Source organism: Carassius auratus, chromosome 46, assembly GCF_003368295.1.
Source record: "Carassius auratus strain Wakin chromosome 46, ASM336829v1, whole genome shotgun sequence".
Taxonomy (NCBI): Eukaryota; Metazoa; Chordata; class Actinopteri; order Cypriniformes; family Cyprinidae; genus Carassius; species Carassius auratus.
In genome coordinates, this window is record NC_039288.1 from 5,659,227 (window position 1) to 5,686,521 (window position 27,295).

The 27,295-nt window shown below is 37.5% G+C and overlaps 1 protein-coding gene and 2 pseudogenes across 2 annotated transcripts; all 3 read left to right on the plus strand.

The window, feature by feature from the left end:
• The first annotated feature begins 414 nt into the window (after window positions 1-414).
• Window positions 415-7,444, plus strand: LOC113063636 (acidic fibroblast growth factor intracellular-binding protein B-like; annotated as a pseudogene).
• A 1,733-nt stretch (window positions 7,445-9,177) lies between these two features.
• On the plus strand, window positions 9,178-16,140 carry LOC113063965 (EGF-containing fibulin-like extracellular matrix protein 2). Of its 2 annotated transcripts, none has more exons than XM_026234437.1 (11): window positions 9,178-9,335; window positions 11,459-11,588; window positions 11,814-11,862; window positions 12,227-12,439; window positions 12,545-12,667; window positions 12,755-12,871; window positions 13,547-13,666; window positions 13,756-13,875; window positions 13,962-14,088; window positions 14,191-14,386; window positions 15,237-16,140. In XM_026234437.1, the coding sequence occupies exons 2-11, from the start codon at window positions 11,499-11,501 to the stop codon at window positions 15,396-15,398; spliced, it is 1,317 nt and encodes a 438-aa protein (XP_026090222.1). In that variant the 5' UTR covers window positions 9,178-9,335; window positions 11,459-11,498; the 3' UTR covers window positions 15,399-16,140. The 2 variants fall into 2 exon arrangements, with proteins under 2 accessions (XP_026090222.1, XP_026090223.1); XM_026234438.1 differs by having other exon boundaries at window positions 9,186-9,335; window positions 11,474-11,588.
• Window positions 16,141-22,577: 6,437 nt separating this feature from the next.
• Window positions 22,578-27,234, plus strand: LOC113063966 (neuronal PAS domain-containing protein 4B-like; annotated as a pseudogene).
• Window positions 27,235-27,295: the final 61 nt, after the last annotated feature.

Consider the following 27,295-nt stretch of genomic DNA (forward strand, 5'->3'; position numbering starts at 1 on the left):
AAAATGTGTGAATTATATCATATTTCATAAATACCATAAATTACATTCACAAGATCACAATTTTATATATTAGTAAAATAAATAAATCACTGAATCATATAATTATTCCAACACCAACAGATGCTCCACTTTAACATTACAACAAATAATAACTTGGAATGATATTTAGGGAGGAAATCAATACCCAAGCAAATGTATGTGTATTTTTAAAACAGATTATTTAAATTACCTAAAATGCCTTAATACACGTTCTCTTTGTCTGTAATTGTAAGTTTAGCTTGAGTAAAGTCAGATCCAGAAACATTACGCAAAATAAAAATAATGTATGCATTAATTTTTGCGTTTTTCTCCACAATTAGTTTATACAATTTAGTTTTGGTTTCAACTTTGTGCTTTGTTTATTCCTTACCAGCAGGTGGCAGTCACACACTCAATAGCGCCGCATGAACACTCTGTGGACTGTGGTGAAACCAGATACTGCATCCAGGCGATTTTGAGGAGTTTGACAGCTTGTTTGACTACAGTATCAGTCAGCGTTCATCGATAATCCTGGAATTATTTGTTTCGTGCTACAGCATAAAAGATCTGCACCTGCGCGTTTGGAAGTGTATCTACGCAATAAGTTCAGCTTTCAGATGCGTCCTAGAGAGAGATACAGGCTCCACTTTCTGCTGCGTTCTGCCGAGAGCTAGCTGCTCCTCTGACTGAGAGCTTTTCAAAGCAAAACATACATAAAACGTTAAGTTTTCACTTTTCATCATCACTTTGACGTCATCCGTCTCAGAATAAGCAGGTTCTCGTGTATCATTTTGCTTTTTAAATCTCTGCACATCTTGTAAAAACACCTAGAAGTTCATAAACAGTTTATCACAACAGTTATCATTTTATAAGATTGCATTTGTTGTTGCAAATCAAAGTTGCTGTGACCACTGTATGTATGGCAAATTATTTTCAACATGTTCATGTTAAAAAAAAGCAATTAATGTTTTTAATACATAATTTTACATATTATTGTTTATGCTTTTAAAGAAAATGTCTATGGAGTTAGATGTGTTTGTGGGGAACACTACTGTCCTGGATCAAGACGTGTACCAACTGTGGTTGGACGGACACACAGGTTAATAAAGTGCTTTCTAAATGTTGCATGAGTATACACACTTGGTGCATGCTTTTTTGTCTGTTTTTGTTTAACAGTTTTGGTAATGATATAGTCTCAGATGTAGTGAAGATACAGATGGAAGCAGGTGCCTTGCAGGAGTGTGAAGCCAATGCAGAAGTTCTGCACAGCGACACCACGGACCAGTTCAGAACATATCAGATGTGTGAGCGGCTCCTCCAGTCCCCTTCCAAAGTGACCAATCAGCTTCTGTTCCAGATCCCTCCTCACCGTTGAACCATGCTCATTGAGAGGTCTGTGGCCGTACTAGGTTGCATTATGTTTTATAATGTTGTTGCTTTTTAGGTTTAGTAGTTAGAGCATCCTCACTGTTTTGCTGAGCTTGTTTGTTTGTTGCCACATTTGTCCTCTAGGTACTATGAGTTTTATAGTGTGTTTGCCAGGGAGGTGCTGGGTAAGAAACTCTCCAAAGGGACCAAAAAAGACTTGGAAGACATCAGTTTTAAGACTGGGATTGCACTCAAAAGCTGTTTTCGACAGGTGCCGCAGACACTTTGACCTCTCATATTTCTGAATGCCTCACAAAGAAAGAATGATATTGCATGATCAGCAATGCTGTTTTACAGAAATGTTGTCAGAGTACAATCCTTATAAATAATAATAATAATTATTATTATATTTGTTTCCAAATATATTGTCAGTGCACAATACTTAAATATTATATAATTGTGAGTGTTATTATAAAAATAATTCATTGTTATTATAAAATTGTTGTTATTACTTATTTATTGACATGTTATTAATTTAAATTTCCATAGACAATACTTAGAAATATTAAATTATAGTACTTATTATTTGATTTTTTTCCACACATATTTTCTTAACAAATGTGTTGTTCGTGTGCGACACTTAGAAATATTGAATTATAATAGTTGTTTTTATTATTTTAGTACTAATTTAATAACAGAAATGTTGTCAGTGTACAATACTTACAAATATGAAATAATGATGATTATTACTATATTCACATTTATATAAATAAATGTTGTCAGCATATAGTATTTATAAATATTAAATATTATTTGTTATTTTATTCACTTATTTATTTACATAATGTTGCCAGTGTACACTACTTTTAAATGTTAAATAATAGTGTTATTAAATTTTGTAATTAGATGAATATTTATTCTTTCATACATTCAAAATCCAGATGATAATCAAGGAAATTTTGGTAACACTTTACAATACGGGTGCCGAATATGCATTAAATAATGCTTAACTAATGCACAGTTAATCATCAGTTCATATATAATATATAAAGTAAAGGTATCATTATGTTATGACTTTACTTGTTGAGGCACATAACTATTAACTAATTGTTAAGTAATATGTCATTGTGGTTATGGATTTTGAATTAGTTAGTTATGTGCCTCAACGAGTGAAGTCGTAACATGATACTTTTGCAAATGATTGGCTAATGATTAATTAAAGCAGACAACTGGGAGCTGAAATGCATGCTTCAACCCATTGTGGTAATTAACATATTAATTTAAACTATTAGTTAATATTATATGTTATTAAGGAATTAAAACATTATAACACATTTAACTAAGAGAAGTTTATTGATTTCTTAATCTATGAATCATATAGAATGTTTATTTGTTGCAGCTGCAGTAATTATTAATAAATTATATTTATATTATATATATATAATTATACATTAACATTTGATTTTCTATGCATTAGTTAAGCATGCATTAATTCATATTAGTGCCACAGTTTAATTAATCATTACCGAAATGTTTAACCTCCCTCCCTCTGTTTTAACTTCTCTACCATTTTCTCAGTTTGACAATTTCAAGCGTGTGTTTAAAGTGGTGGAAGAGCTAAAAGGTCACCTGGTGGAGAACATACAGCGTAATTTTCTCCTGTCTGATGTTCTGGCAAGGTGAGACTTTCACACATGTGGCCAAATGAAGCATATTGCTAGTGGTAAAGAGCAGCTGTCCCACCTGTTGAAACTGTGACTATTTCTAACTTTCCAGTTCATTGGATGTAAATCTGAGCCAATCATAATATTTCATACCTGTTCTTGTAATAAAGATGATTTATATGAGGTTAGGCTCTTCAGTACTGTAAATGTGCTATTGTGACTTAATGCAACCAGCTTAGTTATAATTAAACTTACTTAAATTAAAACTTATGTTTCTGCTGTGTTCATCTTCTTACTGTTTTGTTTGATCTCTCTCCTCCATTCATCTTTCTCCTCATACACTCTCTTCTGTTCCTGGCACGCTTTTCACACTCTCTGCTGTCCTCTCACTGACTCAGCCATGTCTCTCTGCAGGGACTATGCTGCCATTTTGTTCTTTGCTAACAGCCGTTTTGAGACAGGGAAGAGAAAGCTACAATACTTGTCTTTCCAGGACTTTGCCTTTTGTGCTGGTCAGCTCATCAGCTACTGGACCGTGGGGGCAGTTGGTAAGATGTTTACCTTAAAGGGTTAGTTCACCCAGAAATGAAAATGATGTCATTAATAACTCACCCTCATGTCGTTCCAAACCAGTAAGACCTCCGTTTATCTTCGGAACACAGTTTAAGATATTTTAGATTTAGTCCGAGAGCTCTCAGTCCCTCCATTGAAAATGTATGTACGGTATACTGTCCATGTACAGAAAGGTAATAAAAACATGGTAGCACTTTATTTTACAGTCCTGTTCCCCATGTACATGCTATGTACTTATTATAGTAATTACAATAACCATGTAACAACTAGGTACTGACCCTGAACCTACCCTAAACCTAACCCATGTAGTTACCTTGAATCGCCAGAACTTACTTAGATAAATACACTGTAAGTACACTATAAGTGTAAAATAAAGTGCAACCAAAAACAGAAAAACTAAACCGCATAACTGTGACAAAACTGAAAAGCTTTTTTTAAAGTATAACTTGCAAACACGTTTGAAAAGCCAGAAGTAAACATCAGTTCTCTATAGGATTATTATTTTTCTTTTACCTTAAAAATACCTTAATTTGATTTAAAAATCACCTGGTGTAGCACACTGAAAAAAAGTGTTTCATTCATCCAATGAAAAAATTTAGGGTAATGATTCACATCTATATTTTTTAAGTTGAGCAAATAGTTATTTTTCATTGGCTCAAGTAAAAAAAAATATAGATTTTTTTAAAATTTCTTTAAATTCTTTGCATCTTTGTTTTATTCGCACCAACATTATTTGATTTTAACATTTTGAAATAATTTATTTATATAGCATACTTTTTTTATTCTCATTGGTAAAGCATTAATTTAAAACCAAATTTAAAAACTAAAATACTGAATGCTGATTAAGAAACATTGTGTTGATTGTGTTGTTTGGCTTGTACAACTATGCAGTTATTGTCTTTAATTTCACAGTTCTATGTAGTTTCAACCCAAGTCAAATACAAAAGCTAAATGCTGATGTCTGTACCATCTATGTTTGTATTGAATTTAAGCTACTTACTGCGCAGTTACTGCCGTTAATTTCAGATGGTTACAGTTATTGTTTCCAACAGCTAAAAGCCAGTTTGGCCTATTAAATACCAAATAAACATCTTGTTTATGCATACTTTCCTTATATCTTGTTTGTTGCTTAAAAAAAAAAATTAGAAATCGGTATCGGAAAAAAGTCAGTTCAGTGTGTCAGTCTGCTTCGTGCTGTATCACGCATGCGCAGTATCATCAGCTCCTCGGTTCTCGAATCAGACGCATCCGACAGAAACGGTTCTCGGTTCAGTGTACAGGTGATCCGAAAACCGATGAAACCGGTTCTTGACTCGAGAACGAGTCACTCGTTCGTTCGTTATCTGGCTCGGCTCTGTGTTCATCTTCACTTCTCTCAGAGGGAGTGTCTGCCACATTAAAAAAAGTTAACAGCTTAAGTCATTTGTGGATTAATGCGTATTGGAGACACGAACCGTTTAAAACGATTCAGTTCTGTCATGTGGAGGGTAGAGATGAACTCAAATCGCAGACAGGAAGTACAACACAACGGTTTATTCAAGACAAAAAGGGGAAAACAAAACCCACGAGGGGGAAAACAATGACTAAGGCAGAGACTAAATAACTAAACAAGACTGGGTTGACACGATAAACAACGACTCTAAACACTAAACTAAACCCTGGGTGGTGTGGGGTGGGGAGTGGTCTCTGGACAACTGACAACATCAGAGGACATGGCAGGAGAAATCACAGGACACGGGACAACATCTACTGGATACGGGACAACATCTACTGGACACATGACAACATCAGTGGAGACAGAAACTGGCTCAGGAACCCCGCTCACTGCGGCTGGCTCGGGATCAGTGCTCACTGCGGCTGGCTCGGGATCTCTGGGGACAGGGTCTGGGGACAAGACAGGACTGGCAGGGACTTCTAAAATCTGAACAAGATGTGACAAATAATCAGACAGAGTCTTGGCAGCAATAATAACAGGCATCTCTTTACGAGCCGAGACAGACTGCAACAACGCTTCTGCTGCAGAGTCGGCCGCGGCTCTCTCCTCAGCCCTCACGACTGCTGACTTGGACACCGTTCTCTCAATTGCTGGTACAGGATCAACGTTCACCGCTGCTGGCTCGGGAACGCCAGCGCTCACCGCTGCTGGCTCGGGGACGCCAGTGCTCACCGCTGCTAACTCGGGAGGCATCGCTGACTCAGGAGGAGACCGAGACGCAGGACCAGAAGACCCCTTCTTCCTCCTCTTTCTCCTTGCCTGCGGTGCAGAGGTCACAGCTGGGTCTGAGACTGGTTGAGGAGGTTCAGTCTCCGGCAGGGCTGACTCCGTCGCCGAGGACTCCGAAGCAGACTCCCACGAGAACCGTCTCCCATGCTTCCTGGGGAGACTGATGGGTGTGGGAGGCGCCTCAGGATTCAGAGAGGGATTTGCCTGATCCCCCAGTGTTGTAACAGCCAGGAGACGACCCTCTGGGATCACTGGCAGCTGGGTAGATGGTGGGGGACCTCTGCGGCTCCTCCTGGGAGAAACTGTCCCACAGCCGGACATAGTTTTTAAGACATTCTGTCTGCTGAGCTCCTTGTTGGTCGGTTCATTCTGTCATGTGGAGGGTAGGGATGAACTCAAATCACAGACAGGAAGTACAACAAAACGGTTTATTCAAGACAAAAAGGGGAAAACAAAACCCACGAGGGGGAAAACAATGACTAAGGCAGAGACTAAATAACTAAACAAGACTGGGTTGACACGATAAACAACGACTCTAAACACTAGAACACTAACTACAAACAAAACACTCACGGGTAACACAACGACTTCTTCTAGGGGTAACAATGATACAATATCTCACAAGCTAACAATCACAGGAACCATGTAGAAACATATATAGAAACAATGAACCGACAAAAGACAGAGCACACTAGGGGATATAAATAGGAAAACTAATCAAGACACAACAGGTGGCACAGGTAAGGCAATCACGACAACTAGTATAGCAAGGGGGGCGGGGCAAGGGAACGAGACAACACAAGCACATGGCCCAAAGACAAGGCCATGTGCTTGTACACAAAACACGGGTCTGTCATGATCCTGCCTCAAGACTAGAGGAAAGTCAGGACATGAAGGCAGAATCATAACAAGTTCCATTTGGTGAACTGGTTCAAAAAGATCCGGTTACATCGAGTGATTCGTTCGCGAACCGGATATCACTAAACTGAAGTGTTTTGAATGCACTCACAACAGACACGGAAGAGAAGACAATGCTCACATACTCACATACACACACCAAAGATTTCCGAGATCTGTTCATCGACCTTGTGGAGAAGGTAATGCACTGTCACTGTAGATAAACTGCATACCATGAGGTGATCTCTGAATAGTCCCAGGTCAAGTGTGACAGAATGATTATCGGGTCTTCTTTCAGTTCATTGAACCATGCCGGTCAGATAAATGGACAATCGGAGACCTCAGACTTTTCCTAAAGCACTACATCAGCTCTGTACACACGCTTGAGGCTTTCAGGTTAATATATATGCATTTATGTGTGGTTGTGTTCTCTTTCTCATTCTAAACAACAACTACAAAAACATTTAATTAATGGATGACAGGTTTTTTTATCCACAGGCATCAAGTAATATGGGACAGATACATGGATGTCATCAAAGCTGCATCTTGAAAATGTACCATGACTAGAACATGTTCCCAATTAGATTGACAAAATTTTTCTTCAAACCTTAAAAAAGCTAGTCGCCCTCTTGTTTGTAAATGTTGATACCTCAGCTCCTACAGTATTCTTGTACATTTGGTTTAACATGAGTAAAAAAAAAAAAAAAAAAAAAAGAGAGAAAAAAAGTGTAATCTACAAATCTGCCTTAATTGTTTGTAAAAGTGCTCGTTAGGAATTTCCTTACTAACTTAATATTCAGGGCAATAAAAAAGTTTTTTATTGGCATTTATGGATCCATGAAGAACCTTTAGCATCCATGGAACCTCTCCATTGCACTTAAGGTTCCTTATAGTGAAAAAAAGTTTCCATAAATTATTAAAATGTTCTTCACTCTAAGAAATGGTTCTTTTAAAGGAATTTTTCACCCAAAAATAAAAATGTGCTGAAAATATACTAACCTTCAGGCCATTCTAGATGTAGATTAATTTGTTTCTACATCTGAACGTATTTCTACACCTGTTCAGATTTGAAATTTGAGTGTAGCATTGCATCACTCGATCAGCAGTGGACTTTCTACAATGAATGGGTGCCGTCGGAAAACAGTAATCCACCAGTAATCCACATGAGAAGTCTATAATCCATAATAACACTTGCTCCAGTGAAAAAGTCCATCCCCTGTTCTCTCACATCAGATCCACTGACATATTTGTTTTGGACTGTTTTCACTCATAAACAGTGCTTGATCTGTGCATATTTCTCTCCTGATTCAGATGGGATAACTTTTTTTCCCCTTAGAAAAGCAGTTTAATAGAGGATTTTTGAACATGATTTGAAGTTTACAACATCTTAAGGAATTTACTATTAAAAAAAACGTCGTTTTTCGCTTTACAAGACATGAATTGATAGACTACAGTTTTGTGCATTATTGTGATGTGTTTATCAGCTGTTTGGACTCTCATTCTGATGGCAGCGATTCACTGCAGAGGATCCATTTTCAATTTTTGGGTGAACTATTCCTTTAAGAACTGTTCACTGAAAGGTTCTTTGGGGGAACCCAGCAAAAGTTCTTCTATGGCATTGCTGTGAAAACCCACTTTTGAAACCTTTATTTTCAAGAGTGTATAGGAGGGTAATTATCTCAAAGTGTGCTTCAGTGTTTTCCCGCAGTGAAGCAGCGACGTGTTTGTGAGCTCAGCGGGTGTGGGTCAGCAGCAGGGGGCTACAGTTGGCTGGTCAGCTCTGAAGTGGATAGATGAGGAGACACTTTTACTACCTTATAAAAGGCCAGACCTAAGACAGCTGTCACCCCCTACAAATGGTCATGGAAAAGTCCTCAGAATTTCTGCAGAAGAGTCCTCATGGGAACTTTCCCTGCTGTTTCTGAAAGTAGGCTATCTCTGTCGTTTCCATCAAAGCCATTGTCTTAATGGTGCTCAAACCTTTGTGTAATGAAGACGCATGATGTCCCTGGCACCGGGTAGTGTTTTACAGTTAAATTGGGAGGCCTTCCCTCCTTTTTTACCCTGTTAATTTGTGTCTGCATTCCTTTTCGACATCCCCCAGTAAATATCCAGCAGTGTCAGATACAAGCAAGCTCCGCCAGGATGAAAGTTAATAAGGCAAAGTGTATTAAAAATGGGAAGTAATTAAGGCCTATGAATTGCACAGGTTTTGCCTAATATAACCCAGATGGATCATTTGAGGGGTTTTTTTCCTTCTGTGAGTGATGGATTTGGGATTTGGTCAGGAAACTATGAATTTGAATCCTTGGGGCCTGGAGGAAAAACAAGGCAGGAGGGTGAAGGGTGGCTGAGATGCATGGGTCGTTCAGGAGTGGGTGGAGGGAAAAAAGTGGGCTGTCCTAACCTCCTTTCTATAGCATTGCACCTTTCCTCACATTTGCAATACACTTTCAAACAGCCATCACTGCCCAGGTCCTGTCTGCTGTCACAGAGCTCTAAAAGCAGTCTTCTAAACGCAGAGGGAGAGAGAAATCAATAGGCACAGAGACAGAAGAACGAAACAACTTCTGCTGGACAGACTTCAGAAAGTGAGTTTCAAACCATCTGTTTTTGACTCCTGGGCATTTGCAGTTTGTAAAATTGAGCATAGCAATACATAAGCCAAGTGAGATTATTTAAGCATACTTGGAGAGAAAGACATTTGATAAAGCGTGCATGAGAAATTTAGCATTTGTCATTCCAGGATTTAAAGCTCACTGTTTCCTTCAGTTTCCTTCCTTTAAAGCTCACTGTCATGAAATGAATGACAGAAATTTAGTCGATGCTTTCTAATCATGCTTAGATGTTACAGAATTGTTCAGTTTGAATTGAATACAGTTGTAGTTAATGACTACAGACATGACTTGTTTTTTGGACGAATCTGAGTTCATGGAATTGCTTGTGTCATATCCTGTAGAGGATACAGTTCAGATACTGGCCCATGTATTTGTCTCTTACACAGGCCAACTCTGCTGCTCCAGAACAATCAGTAGAGAAAGTCCCTAGAAATCAGTACTAAGTCATGTCAGTGTATTTACAGAGGACATCTAAAAACAACAAGTGATGTACAAGAGCAATTAAAACGGTATCATGCATTTAACTATAAAAGTGAACAAAGCTTAAAATAAACTCTCAAAACTATAGAGTTAAGATCATCTTTAATCTTTAATCTTGAAATGTGAGTGTAGGCAGAAGTAGATTTAATGAGAGTCCAGGAGCGATAATGAGGGCTGAGGAGGTCTATGATTTGTTTTACAGCTATAAAAGCAAATAATGAGGTCTTAAAATAAATTCTTAACTGTAGGAAAGAGAGGCCAGAACAGGTTAAATACTGTTCTAGCAGCAGCATTATGGACAGTATAAAGTCTCATGCTACACTGTAAAAAGTTGTAACTTGAAATGATTACCTCAAAGAGTTATTTTTATCCAGATTTAACCCATAATTTTATTAGTTTGTATGAACTGTGTATTGAGTTGATTATGTGATGTTAAATATATTGTATTTTACATGACCTAAGCCAGTTAATTTAAATGTTACTTTGTGTGTGTGTGTGTACAGTGTAGTCAGTAGTCAGGAAAGGATGGAGGTAGTAGGTGTGAATAACTATCTCCAGATCGCTGAATGTGAGGAATGGAAAATCCGTCATGCAATATCTGATTATATGCACCAACTTGCCTTGTTTCCAAGAACTGCTTAGATGGCAAGATCAAATTCACTGCACAGAATCCCAAACTTACATTTAACACTTATCATATATGCCATGGAGTAATATATGTTAAAAAATTATAACCATATTAATGTAAACCTAATCTCACTCTGATAAAAAGAGTGCATTTCCATGATGGTTCAGGCAGGTTTATGCTGGAAAAAGTTTTTTTATTTTGTTTTACATACATTAATTAATGTATTATTAGTAAGCATGAATTGAGTATTAGACAAAATTACATTAAAATTAAATTAATAAATTAAAATTTACCTAGATCTGTGTATAGTATCAATGATATATAGTTTTTATTAATGTTTTGAATTAGTCATACATCTAGTATTCATTAATATTTATTGGTTTAGTTAGTAGTACATCAAGTTAAATAAAAAATGAAGTTGTTATATGGCAAATAGATGAAACAAAATATGTTTAAGTTTTTATATATTTTATTTCAGATAAACTTTATTTTATTTAAAGTACTGTAACAAAAATGTTTTTTTTAATGGTTTTAGACTTAGAAACTCTGACTAATTAACTAATTCATTAGTTTACTAGTTCTATTAGTAAATAGAAACTCTTAAATGCTACTGTATAAAAACACTAAACTTTATTGTATGTGTAAATTGTTAAACTAGTTATAATCCTAGTGATGACACCAGCAAACCAATATCCAAAACCAAACATATGAAGGTGATGAGTAATGCTGGCCTTTTCAACGGGGCACTGTCACTGCTTCCAAATGTGCATTTGTGTACTATTCCTGTTAGCACGTTTATTTGCAGTTACCTTTGTTGTTCTATTTTTACAAGGTCTCACCCCCACCTGTCTGCTGCCCCCTCCTTATTTTCATAGAGGAGACGAAGGGGACTGAACAGACCCATTTGCACGCCTGTTCTCTCTCTTATTGTTCTCTTTGGTGTGAGAGTGTGCTTTAACGACAACTATACATTTGTTCATCCATCCAGCTGTGTGTGTGGCAGGGTGAATGTCCTGTACCCTGTAACTATGAAGGCCACATATGTGCTACTTTGCGTGGGTCTGGTTGTTCTTCCTGCTACAATCTGTCAGTCTCCTGCTGAACGGGACTCTTACACAGTAAGGAAATGTGACAATTTCTCCCTGTTCTTCTCTCTTCCTCTTCAGTCTTCATTCATGCTTGAACATTTACTTGTCTGCCTTGCTGCTTAATTCACCAAATATATATTGTATAGTATCAGGCATCAGTTTGCATTAAAAGTCACGTTCCTGTCAATAAAAGTGTTTTAGTGTAACTGCTAATGATTAAAGATAACACATAATAAAGTGTGTTTTCTCTGCCAGGAGTGTACAGATGGCTATGAGTGGGACGTGCAGACTCAACTCTGTCGAGGTGGGTGGAAGGTCATGTGCCAGAGAAAGAGAGAGAGATGATGAGAAAGTGATGCATTTCTTCTTGTTGGTTAAATGTCACATGCAAAACCATGCATGCAATTCATATAAATGCATGGCTAAATTAAAAAAATGGGTTATGTATTTTATCTCTATTTTTGGTTTGATGTTAATATACTTTCTGTCCCAGTTTAAACACGTTTAAATGTAAATGAGCTGCTGTTCTTTTTTTCTGTTTCTTATCTCGTGTTGTTTTTAAAGGATGTATATTTGTTTCATGTGTCTAGTATTTAATAAAACCTAAATAAATAAAAAGGACATACAGATGACTTGTAAACCTAAATTCTGTTCTCTATTTTACTTAGACATAAACGAGTGTGAGACTATACAGCAGGCTTGTCAGGGAGAGATGAAATGCTTTAATCACTATGGTGGTTACCTGTGCCTTCCTCGCTCTGCCTCCGTGATCACTGCACCTGAGCCCTCCAGCCAATCAGAGCCCAGTGTGCCTGTGGAGAGTAACGAGGCCTTTAACCCCTGTCCTGTAGGCTACAGGGCCCAAGGAGAGTCCTGTGTGGGTGAGTTATTTAAGGGCAAATGTAGGGAAAGCCTGTTGATAAGGTTTTATATTGTGTGTGTGTGTGAGTGTGATGTCCTGAGGCTCTTCATTATGCTTTGGACAGACATTGATGAGTGTGAATTGGACTTGCATGACTGTCAGCCCAGCCAGGAATGCATCAACACCGTGGGCACCTACACATGTCAGTGCCCTGACGGCTACAACAAGATTGGCATAGAGTGTATGGGTAAGAGAAGAACTGATGTGTCTTAACATCTGTCTTTAAGATACGAATGCATCTTTTCTGTAGTGAGTATCTCCTCTCATCTGTTAGATATCGACGAGTGCAGGTACAGGTATTGTCAGCATCGCTGCGTGAATGTGCCAGGATCTTTCTCTTGTGAATGTGAGCCTGGCTTCCAATTGGCGGGAAACAACAGATCCTGTGTTGGTAAGTCCTTAAAGCAGATACATTTTCCAGCAAACAAAATTTGCTTACACAGTAATGTAATTACTGTAGTTTGGACCGGTTAATCAAAACTCAAACATAAAAATTTGTTGGTGATGTTGTTGGATTATTATTTTTTTTTATTTGTTTTGACAAGCTAAAGAGAAACTTACGGAGTCCCCGCACATGACATGCAAGAAAAAAATAAGTAAATTGTGCGCACAATTTACTAATTCATTCCCTCAATGTACTAAAACGTGCACATGATTATTATTTTGTTTCCTCAGTTTACTAAATCGTCAGCAAAATTTACTAGTTTGTTCTCTTGATTTATAAATCGTGTACAAAATTTAGCAAAACGAGGGAACAAATTAGTAAATCGTGCGGACTATTTATAACTCGAGGGAATGAAATAGTAAATTGTGCACAATTTAGCCTACTTTTTCCTGCATGCCATGTGCTGGGCTCTGTAGAAACTAAACATAACATTCTCTAATGTTTATTTTTAGGGTTTATTTTATAACCATGAACAAGTTTTTTTTTTTTGTAACCTAAAGAGAACATATATATATATAATGTTTTATTTGTATCACTATAAACTAACCTTCCCAAAAACACTGCACATGCAAAACATTTTTCAGTACACAAGCTTCTAAAATCTCTGTTCTTTGTCATCAGATGTAAATGAGTGTGAGATGGGAGCACCTTGTCAACAAAGATGTTACAACAGTTATGGTACATTTCTGTGTCGCTGTGATCAAGGCTATGACCTGGGACCGGATGGCTTCTCATGCAATGGTTAGTGCATAAGACATCACCCAAATCGTTTTTGACCAATTGATGATGGGCTGAATGGGCTGTAATTGGTTTTCTTTCTCTCCTCCCAGATATTGATGAGTGCAGCTATTCCAGTTTCCTTTGCCAGTTTCAGTGTGTGAACGAGCCAGGAAGATTCTCCTGTGTTTGTCCAGAAGGTTACGAGCTAGTTGGAACACGGCTCTGCCAGGGTATTGAAACAAAATCCCTGTTTTTTACTCTTGACTCATACAATCACATTTCACTTGGTTTGAGTTTGTCATAATTCTGTATGTAGATGTGAATGAGTGTGAGACAGGCACTCATCAGTGTGGAGAGGGACAGGCCTGTGTGAACGTCCATGGTGGACATCAATGTGTCAACTCCAACCGCTGCCAGGACCCTTACGTCCAGGTCTCAGAGAAGTGAGCCCTTTCGATTTGCGCAAAGACAAAATCATATTTTGGCAATTTATCGTATTTAACACCCCTCTCCCTTTTTCCTCATGTCACTTTCTTTCTGTCCAGTCGTTGTATATGTCCAGCGGTGAAGCCAGAGTGTCGTGACCTGCCTTTCTCCATTGTGCATCGATACATGAGCATCACCTCCGAACGCTCGGTTCCCTCTGACATCTTCCAGATCCAGGCCACCAGCGTCTATCCTGGAGCCTACAACTCCTTCCGCATTCGTTCTGGAGATGACAATGATGACTTCTACATTCGGGTTCGTCAGAGACACACAACATCCTTCACAAAACAACTTCTTATGTTACATAATGTGCGCTAGAGTAAATACGGGTGAAAATTGCATTCTTTTTTATTATATTACGCAATCATTCATTTGGGTCATTTTTTTTTAAAGGAGTCGGTTATGCTCGCCAGGGCATTTATTTAATAAAAAAAAAAACCTTAAAACAGTAATATTGTAAAATGTTATCAACAGTTGTTTCTGTCTTCAGTGTCACATGATTCTTCAGAAATCATTCGAATGTGCTGATTTGGTGCTCAAGAAACATTTCTGATTATTATCTTCTCGTATTATTATTATTATGAAAATAATCATTTTTTTCATAATTATAATTGAGTGTAAGCCATGTGGAAAATTCTGTGAAATTTGTGAATTTAAGATTATTTGATGAAAAGAAAGCCCAAAATTTGAAATTCACATTTTTATTTGAAATAGACACATTTTGTCTTTCCTATCAATTCAGATCAATGCATACATTCTAAAGAAAACATAATGGACCCAAAAACTTGATCACACATTTGTCTATATTGGTTAGTGATTTAAAAAAGTGCATAATCTCAAATATTTTTTCTTACTTAAAGGGATAGTTCACCCCAAAATGAAAATTTGATGTTTATCTGCTTACACTGGGGGAAAGCAGATAAACATCAAACTGTCATTTTTTGGTGAACTATCACATTAAAATGTTCAGTTCTTTGTTTGAAGCTAGATTTTAAGCTTTGAAACTCCCAAAACTTTTAGTTTGTGTTTAAATGTAAAATCTCAGAATTGCATTGTGGTCTCATACTTTTGGACTCATTTATTTTTGTTAATTTCTTGTTCCCAGCAAATCAACAACATCAGTGCCATGTTGGTTTTGGCCAAAGCAGTGACTGGACCGAAGGAGTACGTCATCGATCTGGAGATGGTGTCTGTCAGTCCTCTCGTGAACTACCAGACCAGCTCTGTTCTGCGTCTCTCTGTTTATGTTGGGCCTCATGCATTCTGAGAGAGATGGAGAGACAAACATAGGAAAAACACTGTATGAATACAGTATATACAATGCAGTATATACAAGAATATCTTTATTCAGTCTATTTCTGCTTTTGTGTGATAAAATTGGCAACATAGTTCCACAAATCACCACCTTAATGATGTGAAATGATCTTTTTTTGAGGCTGACTGCAGGCCGGTGACTGCAGGCCTATTCTGGGAAGCGCTAAAACATCTGAACATTCATTCCTCTCACTTTGTCACCATGGACTCATTCTCACACATACATGCAGCGTACAAGCACACACCATAAACACACACATATCTGCTGCAGATATTTCAGAAAGAAACATCAGGATATAATTTCATTTTAATCGCCATTTATCGAAACAAAATAGTTTTTTTGAATTATCTAAGCTACATACAATACACATTCCAAAGAACTTTTGTAATTGCATTTATGTAGTGTAATACTGTGTCATTTCAGAAAACACTAACACACTAAAGACAAATCCAGGTTTCTATGAGCCTTAAATGAGAACTCATTTTTATTTTACGTTTTTTTTTACATCAAGTGTTGCAAATTCTCTGATGCTTATTGAATTCTGTACTTCTACTTGTTTACTCAGACTACGGAATTAAAATTATACAAAAATCTTTTTCTTTACTTTTATTTTTTGCATAATTTCATTGTTAAAGTAAAAAAACCCTGTGTAAAAGTAATACATTAAAGAAAAACAATTCTAATCCTCCCTTCACATCTTTTTCTGATGATCTTTTTCTTCTTTATTTTTCTTGTCTGTAGGCTAAAAAACACCCAGTTTGGTGTAGATGCTAATAATCTGGTTAAAATATGAGTGTTTATAGTAAGTACAAATGAAATGTATTGCTCAGGTGTCTCCACATGGTGACAGTCTAACACATGCTGAGTTTTACCTGTTTTGCTATTAGCTGAAAGGACCATTATTACAGTCTCGTTTTAGGGTAAAAGTGGACAAAAATAAACTTATATAATTTTATGGTTGTGTTATTTATTTATTTATTTTTAGGGCTACTGTACCTTGGAGCTACTGTACCTAATGACAATCATTTTTCATTTTGGAAATCCTACATCTTTACTTGAAGATCTAGAAAGCTTTAAAGTTGTCCTGTAGATTTAAATTGACCTCTTTTACCTCATTTAAAATTGACTTCATTGACAATAAGTAAGGAAAGGAAGAAGTTAATGAATAAAAAGTAACAGAGTGACAACAATCTGAAAATCGCTACCTTTAAATCTGCGGTAGGTAACTTTTGACGCTCTAGCGGTTAATAAACAGAACTGCTTGCGTCTTGCGGAAGAACATCGTAGCCGGAACTACTTCTCTCTGTTTATGTCTATGAAGAATCACAAAGGTACAGGGTTACTCCGCCGCGGTACCCTCGAACTAATCTAAAATAGTCCGAATATAAACACTTATTATAGGTGCACCCTAGTGATTCAGGACAAGCTAAAAACACGGTTTGGAAAATGGATTCATGGTTTACTCGCTTATTATATATATTTTTCTACATTTTGAACACAAACAAAGTTACGGACCGCAGCTCTGATTGGTTGTTTCTTAACGGGAGCGGATGAATTTCTGCAAATGGCAATAGGACCACTGGGAGGAGCCAGAGGAGCTTGATTTTTTTCACTGATTATCTGTCTCGTATTCTACTGTCAGGACAAAATGACAGGTTTAACAAATATGTAAAAAAATATATTTTTACAAATATATATAGTTACCTATTGCAGCTTTAAATGCTAATTGGAGTGTACCAAAATGGCTTGTGTTTTTGCAGGCCATTCATTAACATCATTGCACCAATGGACTGGTCATCTCACTTGATTTAGAACAATGGCGAAACGAGTAGGACGTTTTGTTTGAGTCAGCATCTGATTTCTAACTGCTATGTGTGTGAAAGGATCTGTGTGTTAATTATAACGGCATGTAGTGTATTGTCAAATGATAAGTGTGAATTTAGCCTAGTGTAGCTCCAGCAGGGAAACGATGAGCTCATTGATGGTCAGTGTTGGCACAGAGGGCTTGTGGGCAGTGGAGCAGATGGATGTAGGTGTGATAAGAGTAGCTGAACACACTGACAAGCGTATCAGATGCTGCTGTAATATTTGACATTCTTCGGCTTTCTAAGACTTTAAGACTTAGGCTTTCTTGTGTGAAACACAAAAGAAGGTATTTTAAAAACGGTTGGTAACTAAACGGCTTCGGTTTCCTTTGACTTCCATTGTATGGACAGAAAATACAAATGGACGTCAAAGGGAACCCAAACTCTTTTGTTATCAACATTCTTTAAAACATCTTCTGTTGTGTTCAGCAGAAGTAAGATGTTCATACAGGTTTGGCACGACATCAGGATGTGAAAATGATTTTGGAGCTTTCTTTTTTGTGTGAACTATTCATTCAGTATAAGCGTTTTTTCATTTGTTTTGTTGTGACTGTGATCGTTTTCAACAAAAATCGAATTAATATATGTTAGGCTAAGTTTAAAATTAAACATATGTTTATATGCCTGTCTATAAATAGTCACATTTTCTCTAAAAATAAACAAGGTTAGCTATTTTCATTAGCAGAGAGGAAAATGGGGGCTTTGGAGCTATTTTTGTGGTTTAGAAGGGTACTGTTACACTTTGTTATAACGAGAGTAATTTTCCTGTCCACCCCCTCAAATCCACGTCACACTCAGTCCATTAAAACATATTATTCTCTGATCACCATGAATGACTGAAACAATACACGCACGCTTTTAATTGTCCTGAAATTTGAAATATTAACTTTCCTCTCATTTTTGTTGGTAACATGAATTCATTTCCATCCCACACAGATCAGGTTTACAAAGATGGCAAGGAGAAAAATGTTTCTTCAAACCAGAAAGAATCAGGCAACGTGGCCTTCCAAGAAATTTAAGGTGTAAAAGCAATGACAAGTGAGTTTCCATTCTTAGTTTTCATCACTAAATGGTGGATGGTTACTTTTGGTTTTAGGATAAATGTCACTTCCTTTTCAATCATTTAACTTGATTTGGAGAGAGGTGTTATGACTTCTTCTGTTGGGTTCAAATCGGTGGTGTGCTTGAGAACAACCATCATTTTGCATCTCTTGCAATGCGCAAATTTTGTTACTAAGATACTGCAGCTCCGTTGCCATGGGTGCCGAGATGCAGAGATGGTCAAGTATCAGCTTCTAGTATAAACCCCCAAATAAAAAAAGAATATTTGTAGAGAAGACACGAAGACAGGCATACTACAAGTGAAACGTATTGTCCACTTCTTTACCAAAATTACAATTTGATCACAAAGGTAACAGTTCTGTAGTCACAAAGTTTATTGCCCTCAATATAGAGTACAAATTAGAATGGGTTTTGTTTTTGTGCCATACACAACATAAGCCAAGAAGACCAGCCATCTGAGATGAATTTAGATTTTTCCTGGAAAGCGACTATTTCATCATGTTCGGGATTCAATGTGAGTGTTCTCTCATTTCTTCGAAAATGACTAAAGTTCAATGCATATTAAAAAATGTTCATGTGAACAGATTATGAGCATTACACATTTTCTCCAAGAAATCCCATCCCCCATCTTTCTGATTTCACCAGATGGCCGTGCCACCCACGTAATAAACAAAAAAGTCCAGTGGGAGCTCAAGGGTTAGGGTGACAGTTCCCTCTCTGCAGAGATCTGTCTCCCAGGGGCCAGGTCCACATCATCCAGCAAAACTTTTCATCAATATTGATAGCTTATGTTCTGAATGACATCTAATGCTGTGGATGTCCAACAGTCTGTCCCCTCTGTCCTTGTTCCTGTCATCCAGCCTCCTAAAGGCTTTGTTATTTGATCAATAATTGCCATAATTGCAGAGGCTGGACATAAAAAGAGGGAAAAGACGGTGTAATGGCAGACACTACATAGGATGTAAAATATTACAAACAGGAAGTGTGACTCAGGCTTATTTAACCCCAGGAACAAAAACTGACACATTACCTCTGGATGAGATGAATGGAAAAGATGCCAGAACCAAAATACAAGCAGGCATCTGATGCCCCACAGTATTCTCAATTAATGTAACAACATATGCAATGGTGTTCTTTATAAGTTACTGAAGTGTTCCAAACACATATAGATCTGTCTGTCCTTGAGCAATGTATTCAGAATATTATAGAAATCTGAAAGTGGTTAGAAATAAATGAGCACTGTTGCTGGGTGTTAAAAATAGCCTGAGCGACTAAGGAAAGAGAAAAAAGCAAGCATAGTTACAAGGTTGCAGTTTGTACAGGCTTCATCAACAGTAGGAGAGGAAAGAGGCAGATGTTTAGATGAGAATTCACATATGATCACTGTCCGGTGTTTAAAACATCTATATAAACACAAAATGTATGCATGCACTTCTCTACAGTCTTACAAATAAAAAAGCCATAATAAAACCAATTTTGGTTCCCAAATTTTTTTGTAGTGAACAGTTCTTAAAAGAATTGTTCATCAAAAAAAAATAATAATAATTGAAAATGCTGAAAATGTACTCGCCCATAGGCAATCTGAGATTGTTTGTTTCTTTATGGGAACAGATTTGGAAAAATATAGCATTACATCATTTGCTCACCAATGGATCATCTGGAGTGAATGGGTGCCGTAAGAATAAGAGTTCTGGTAAAACAACAGCTGATAAAAACATCTCAATAACCCACACAAACAACATAAGAAATTCATCAAGTTTTTTACTTTGCTTCCTGCTAAAATAGGAGTCCTCCATTTATGATAATGTTTTCTGCAGTGAAATAGTTGTCTGAATCAGGAGAGAAATATACACAGATCTAGCACCTTTTATAAATGAAAAAAGTTTTAAAAAGTTCTTAACAAATGGATTTTGACAACAGTGGATGGACTTTTTCACTTGAGGAGTTATCATGAATTATGGACCAATATATTGTAACAGTTTAAACCTTAATTGTGAACTTGTTTTTTAAAAAACATGCAGCTTTTCACAAGACATTAATTACTGGACTGGAGTAATTTGGATTACTTGTGGATTATTGTGACAAATTTTCATTTTGGGGTGATTTATTAATTTATATTTTAACAATTATTTTTTTTTAACATGAAGAATCTTTTTGAAAATCTAAAGAACCTTTTTTTATTCTTCAGTATAAAAAAACTTCAATGCAATGGAAAGATTTCATGGATGTTACGATGTAAGGTAAAAGTGTAAGAGACCAAATAAGCTCTTAACTACAGCAAAATGCATTCATGTCAATGAGGTAGGTCATGTGATGTCATAGATGAATGATCAAAGAACATAGGGATAAAAATAGAACACTTTGGCCAGAAAGGGCTCAGCATTTAAGATCCCACTTTATCACAATATATTGTTTACAAGTGGTATGAATCATAAACAAAGTTAGTTTAGCTTGAGCTTCAGATGACAAATACTATCCTCAGTCTTGTCCTGCTCAGGTATTTTTAAAGAAGTGTTGCTAAGCAACAGATTATTACTGTTCTTTAAAGTAAAAGATTGAGGACCTTGATTCTTTTGGTTTTAAAATAAACATGAACATAAAAGAGAAACTATTAAACCAGACAAGTGTCCTTCAAACTGTTCATTCACCGATTTCTCCTTATCACCCTCTCTCTCTCTCTCTCTCTCTCTCTCTCTCTCTCTCTCTCTCCAATAAAAACCTTTTTCTGATTTGTTTCATTATTCACATGTACGTTTACTAAGAATAGAAATAAGAAGAGAAAGGAAATAAAAAAACTGAACATAACTTTTCAAATGTGAAATGATTTTCTCGAGAGTTTTAAACTCCAATGCGATCATTTTGATTTTTTAATCATCAGTAGACTGATAACATGAATAATATCAACTCCAATTGAAATGCTTAACCAGATGACTTAATTTTGGGGCCCCTGCCGTTTAGTATAAATATAAAATAATGAATAAATAATAGCAGGCTAAAATTGCAGACCATTAATAAAATCAAATGTAATACATTTGAAATAAATATATTTTAATTATTTTTTATTCATAAAATTAGACGTATTATGCAATGTCATGTTAAGTAGGCCCATTCGAAAAACTTTATTGTCAGTAGGGGGCGATCTTACAATGTCAACCCTGTTACCATAATTTCCCATAGTAAACAAATTATATTAAAAAATATGGTAATTTAAAAAAACATTAGAATTGAAGTCGAGCGTGACCTTAAATATTAAACGTATTTTTTTTTCTATTTAAATATAACAATCTATAACAATATAGCTTGTTCAAACTTAACACACATAATATTTAAAATAGCACAGTGTATTTTTTTTTGTTTATAATATAATCATACAATAAATAGTTTCAAATCACTTTATCAAACTGCGAACCTGTTCGATAGAATGATCCCCCACCGCCTATGTTCGTGATCCTTCGCTTGGTAGTTTGCTGTAAAATCATATTTCATCGATCATATTGCGTGGGGAAAAAGAGATTAAAGTCGTGGGATAAAACACTTATTTTCTTAATCGTGGTTATTGTTTGTTTCTATTTTTATTGAATGGGTGGCATGATGTAATTGCTGATTGTGAGTTATCAGCCTCCTACTAATTGTTTTGATGAAGAAGGAATAACCACAGGCGCATCTACACTTTTCAATTAGCATATCACTGAAATTCATTGACATGAGATCTTACTCCTATAATCTCGTCACCAAAATATCAGCATTTCCCTGAAGTCAAGCAGTAAAATTCTGTTACAGCAGCTCGCGGCCAGATGCACCTGCTCTGCGCGCGCAACAGGGTGGAGAGTTTGGACCTTCTAGATTTGTCCAAATCTGGCTTTGCGCGTTGAAAGGGATCCCATATTTATCCTACGTCACTATCACAGCAGCAAAATGCAGAGATAGTTGGAGATTCAAATCTATTTATGCACGCCCCCTCCCATCATTTCTTCAGGCGCGCTCTCTATATAAACTATCTGGAGGCAATGTTTCCATCAGAAGCTTCATGCGAAGGCGAGAGAGAAATCCATAGCATACCAAGGGTAAAACTTAAGAGACGATAGAGGATATATAAGCAAAGAGAGAAAAAAAATGTTTTTTCTCAATTACTAAGTAGTTTTTTAAAGACATTATCCAAAACTTAGAAGAAGTGGCGTCTGCCCGAAATGATGGCTGAGTAGCTTTCACCGCAGGCAGTTTTTACCCAGATTATTCGTCTTTTCCAACGATTCTTTGGACACGAGAAAATGTATCGGTCCACTAAAGGAGCATCAAAGGCTCGGAGGGATCAAATCAACGCAGAAATTCGCAACCTGAAAGATCTTCTGCCCATCTCCGATGCCGACAAAGCTCGTCTTTCCTATCTTCACATCATGTCCCTAGCCTGCATTTACACAAGAAAGTCCGTCTTTTTCTCTCAAGGTAGGGTTAATTTAACATGGTTTTCTAAAGAACTTAAGAACATAAAAAGGTGAATCAATTACTTAAAAAAAAAAAAAAACTTTATTTTTTACGAGCAAAGAGCAGATTTGTCCTATCTGAGGAAGCTCTGTCTCTGTCCAGAGTTCTGAAAGTAACTAGTCTCTGTCTATGGTGCTGATGTTGAGTTATGTGTGTGGATGTTGTGATTTATTTTTAATTTGTAATTTTTGCTATGTACATATTATAGTACAGATCTTTATATTGATATTTCCATGTTTTATCTTTATTAGTGTCAGCAGGTCATGACGTGAGCGGGAGCATCCTGTCTTTGCCAGAACTCTCGGATCTGCTGCACACACTACCAGGGTTTCTCCTAGTGCTGACGAGTGAAGGAAAACTCCTGCATCTATCGGACAATGTCGCAGAGCACCTTGGCCATTCCATGGTAAGAAACATACATTAGAAAATAAATGGTTTATATCTATTACTTTTAAGGACTTTGTTAGCAATTGGTGCATGCTAAAAATAATTATTTGGGCTTTATACAGGTGGATCTAGTGGCTCAAAGTGACAGCGTGTATGATATTGTAGACCCAGCCGACCACTTCATCATGAGGGGTAACCTTGTGCCAATCACCACTTCTGACACAGGTAATACACTCTGTTGGTTTGACACATTCTTTCAACATAAAGTATTTGAGATGTATTGTACATGATGTAAAAAATAATCCCTTAATGTGTCACTCTTCTTTTTATTTCTAGACCGTCTCTTTCGCTGCCGCTTCAGCACTTCGAAGTTTGTACGGCGGCAGGGATCAGGGAACAAACTGATGTTGGTTCGGGCACGCTGTCTGCCACCTCCATACCACGCATCCACCTACTGGACCTCCAATCCAGTGTGGGTGTGTTTTTGCTCCCCACTGGAGTCCAGCGTCCCCCAGGTTTCCTCAGCTAGGAATCCTCTCCCCACCCCTCCTGCGGAGCAGTCTTTCCTCCTGGCCTGTTTCCAGTCTCAACACAGCCGGGACATGAGAATCCATGCTGCTCAGAACAGGTACAGTAGGAGTCCTGTGAATGTCCCTGTTAGTATTTGATTATGTATTTGAGAGTGAGGGAATAATGTTGATTTGTTGTGTTTCTCTCTCTCTCTGACAGTGTATCTGTATACCTTGGCTATGACATAGAGACTCTGCGCTCTCGCTCATGGTACAGTCTGATTCATCCTCGTGATCTGTCTCACGCCTCTGCACAACACTGCGCCCTGTGTGAGTACATAACTTTATTTATTCATTTTTTACAGTGCATAATATTAAATATATCAAAAAGCTGGTATAGTAAATGTGGTTTATTAATTGGTCTTTGTGTCCTTTTTCAGTACATGAAGGTGGAGAGAGGCAGGTGGAGATGGTGGTCCAGGTTGAGGCAGCAGATCACTCCTGGGTCTGGCTTTACATTGTTCTTCAGCTGGAGACTGGAGAATATCCCATCAACAGCCACAACTACGTCATAAGGTATAAAGGTTAACAGCATTTACATTTAATATACTATCAAATACAAATAATTATGTTTACAATTTTAGTTACATTATCATTATTATATAATAATAATTTGATTGATTTTTTAACTGAATTTGTATCAATTTGTATTATAATTATGAATAACAATATAAATTATTATTATCAATAATAATAATAATAATACTTATTTTTATTATATAAATAATAGTGACATGTATCATTTGTAATGTTTATAATGGTAATATTAAGTAATATTAATACAAATAATAATTTATTAATAATAAAATATATTATTATTATTATTGAAATATATTAATATTATATTATTATTGAAATTGAATATGATTTTAAAATGTTTTATAATATCTTACATTTTTGTATCATATTAAATATATAAAACTATTATTTATGATATTAGTATTTATTTAAAAACTATATTAAACACATTTATAAAATCTGTTGTTTTCTCTACCCTTCCCTCAGTGAGTCTGAAGCCTGGTCGGTGCGTCAGCAGTTGTATTCAGAGCAGAACCAGCTGGCTCTCCTGTACCAGGAGGCACGCCAGAGCTCTGACCCCCTGTCCAGCCCAGACCAGGTCTTCACACCCAGCAGCAGTGGCCTGTCCTCCCAGTCCTTCGACTTCAGCTTCACCACTTCTGGCCGGAGCTCCTCGGAAGAGCTCCCTAGTAGCTCTGGCCCAACCAGCATGGCACTCGACCCCCTTCAGGGCTTTTCTCAGGATGAAGAGAGCCATCCACAACCACAACTGCATGGCAGTCACCAGATGTGGAGATCAGCCATGACCGTTTCTGCTGAACATCTGAGCAGCATTAATATCCCAAGTCTTTCTACAGTTCCGCAAACCCATATTGCCCCTCCGCCCCTTCCTCCATACAAAGCTCCTCCTAAGCGCCAAAACTCAGAGGAGTTTATTTGCACACCTCCTTACACCCCAAGACTCGGAGGGGGGAGTTTTATGTTTGGTGATGAGACCTTCAAATCAGACCAAAGCAATGTAGTCAAAATGAGGCAGTCTATAACCTCAGCACCCCTTTCCGCAAGCATCGGCCCCACTCAACACTGCCGCAAACGTCTATATGAAACACTACCACCTACTCCAGACAGCCCCGGCAGTGATGAATGCATTCTCATGGCGCTGCCGGAGATCAGAGGACCTCTGTACATAGACGTCCCTCATTTCCCATTCCACAGTCCACCCGAAGGCCTTTTAACCCCCGAGGCCTCGCCCACCAAAAAGCCCTGTTTGAGTTTCTTCCCTCGTGAAGACGATACCGAAAGAGAGCAAAGGGAGATCTCACTCCTGGCTCAGTATATTAGCACTTTAGCTGAAGGTTTCTGTCACAGCCACCCACAAAACACATTGGCTCCCCCTCATCACGCATCATTTGAAGGCCCAAACTCCTCACTGGCTCACATTGATGTCTTTATGTTTGAGGAGAAAGCAGTCGATGGCATCCTTTTTCCAAATCTGCCATCCACCTCCCCCATACCTCCCTCGCCTTACTCATCAGAGCCGTCCTATCCCCAGCACTCCCCGAGCCGCAGCTCCCTGTCCACGCGCAGGAGGAGGCGAGGACTCTGTATGGTGTACACCACCTCTGTAGCGTCCAGTCGACGCACCGTAATCGTATGGCCGGGGGTGGGCCGCAGGAAGCCGAGAGACCCGACGAGGATGTGGAGATGATGTCCTCCCCAGGGTCCACCGCAGCTCCAGCACTTCCTGCCCTCACTCCTGCTCTGCCTTGTTCCCAGTCCCTCCTAGAGGAGCTGGTCACTATGGAACCTGTGTTTGGGGCAGCCGCCCTGATAACTCCTGCCGAGAGGCAACAAGATGAGTTGTATCAACTCCCTCATCAAGGCAGACAACAGATCTTCTACCAAGGTGAGAAACAATGGCACTTTTGTGATTTTAGCTTTTCAGTATCTCAAAGATTTTGTCTCTAAACTGTGCTTTTTCTCTCCTTTCCCACAGATGGAACCAGTGATCACATGTTTTAACATAAGTCTGTGACTTAATCAATGAAGTATGGCATATTGTCATCTTTTACTAAGCTATATTTCTGGGATAATGTGGTAGAGTCAAATCTAAGTGTGTTTAAAAATATATATATTTATGTTTATATTTCAATATCATGAAGTCACATGAACATGCATCCTATTCATATTGGACTGTCACTTTGGGGAAAAGTACTTAAAGTAACAAAGGCAATTGCCACTTTGTATTCACTTATAGTGAAGACTGTGTTTTAATGAAAAAAATATGTCTATGAACCACAGCTGTATCTTTCCATCGTAGAGTTCTACGGTCAAGTCGAGGATATATTTCTACCTACAATACTCTCTTTCTATTTGTTTTTCATTGTTTCAGTGCATGAAAACTATTGCAGATACTTCATAATAAACAATATTTCTTCATGTTTTGTTTTGTAAATTTACTGTCATTGATGGTTCCATGGAGAGCATTAGAAAACTTTAAATTGCACAAATTGGTTCTTCAAAAGTTCTTCACACTATAAAAATGTCGACTGAAAATCTTTGAGGAACCCAAAATGGCTCTTCTAAGCCATCGCTGTGAAAACCTTTATTTTAAAGAGTGCATTCGATGTACCATATTTTCTTGTTTCCACAAAGAATATCCTTGAATTTGATGCGCTCTTGTTTTCCAAATATGTATATGAGAGCCAATTAAATGCATCAAAGCGAGGTTCATCGGCGTGTGTTCATTGTTGCTGCCCCCTTCATTGTTCTAGTCTCTCTCTCCCTTTCATTCACTGCCTTTTCAGTGTGTCGCCATGGTTTCCTAGGACCGACTGACGCAGATGATGAGGTGCTTTCTATTTTTCCTGACGTATGCTCTTGACTCAGAGGCACAGTGGAGACAATCAGCCTCCTACACACACACACACACACACGCATATATGTCCACGAACGCATGCTGTAC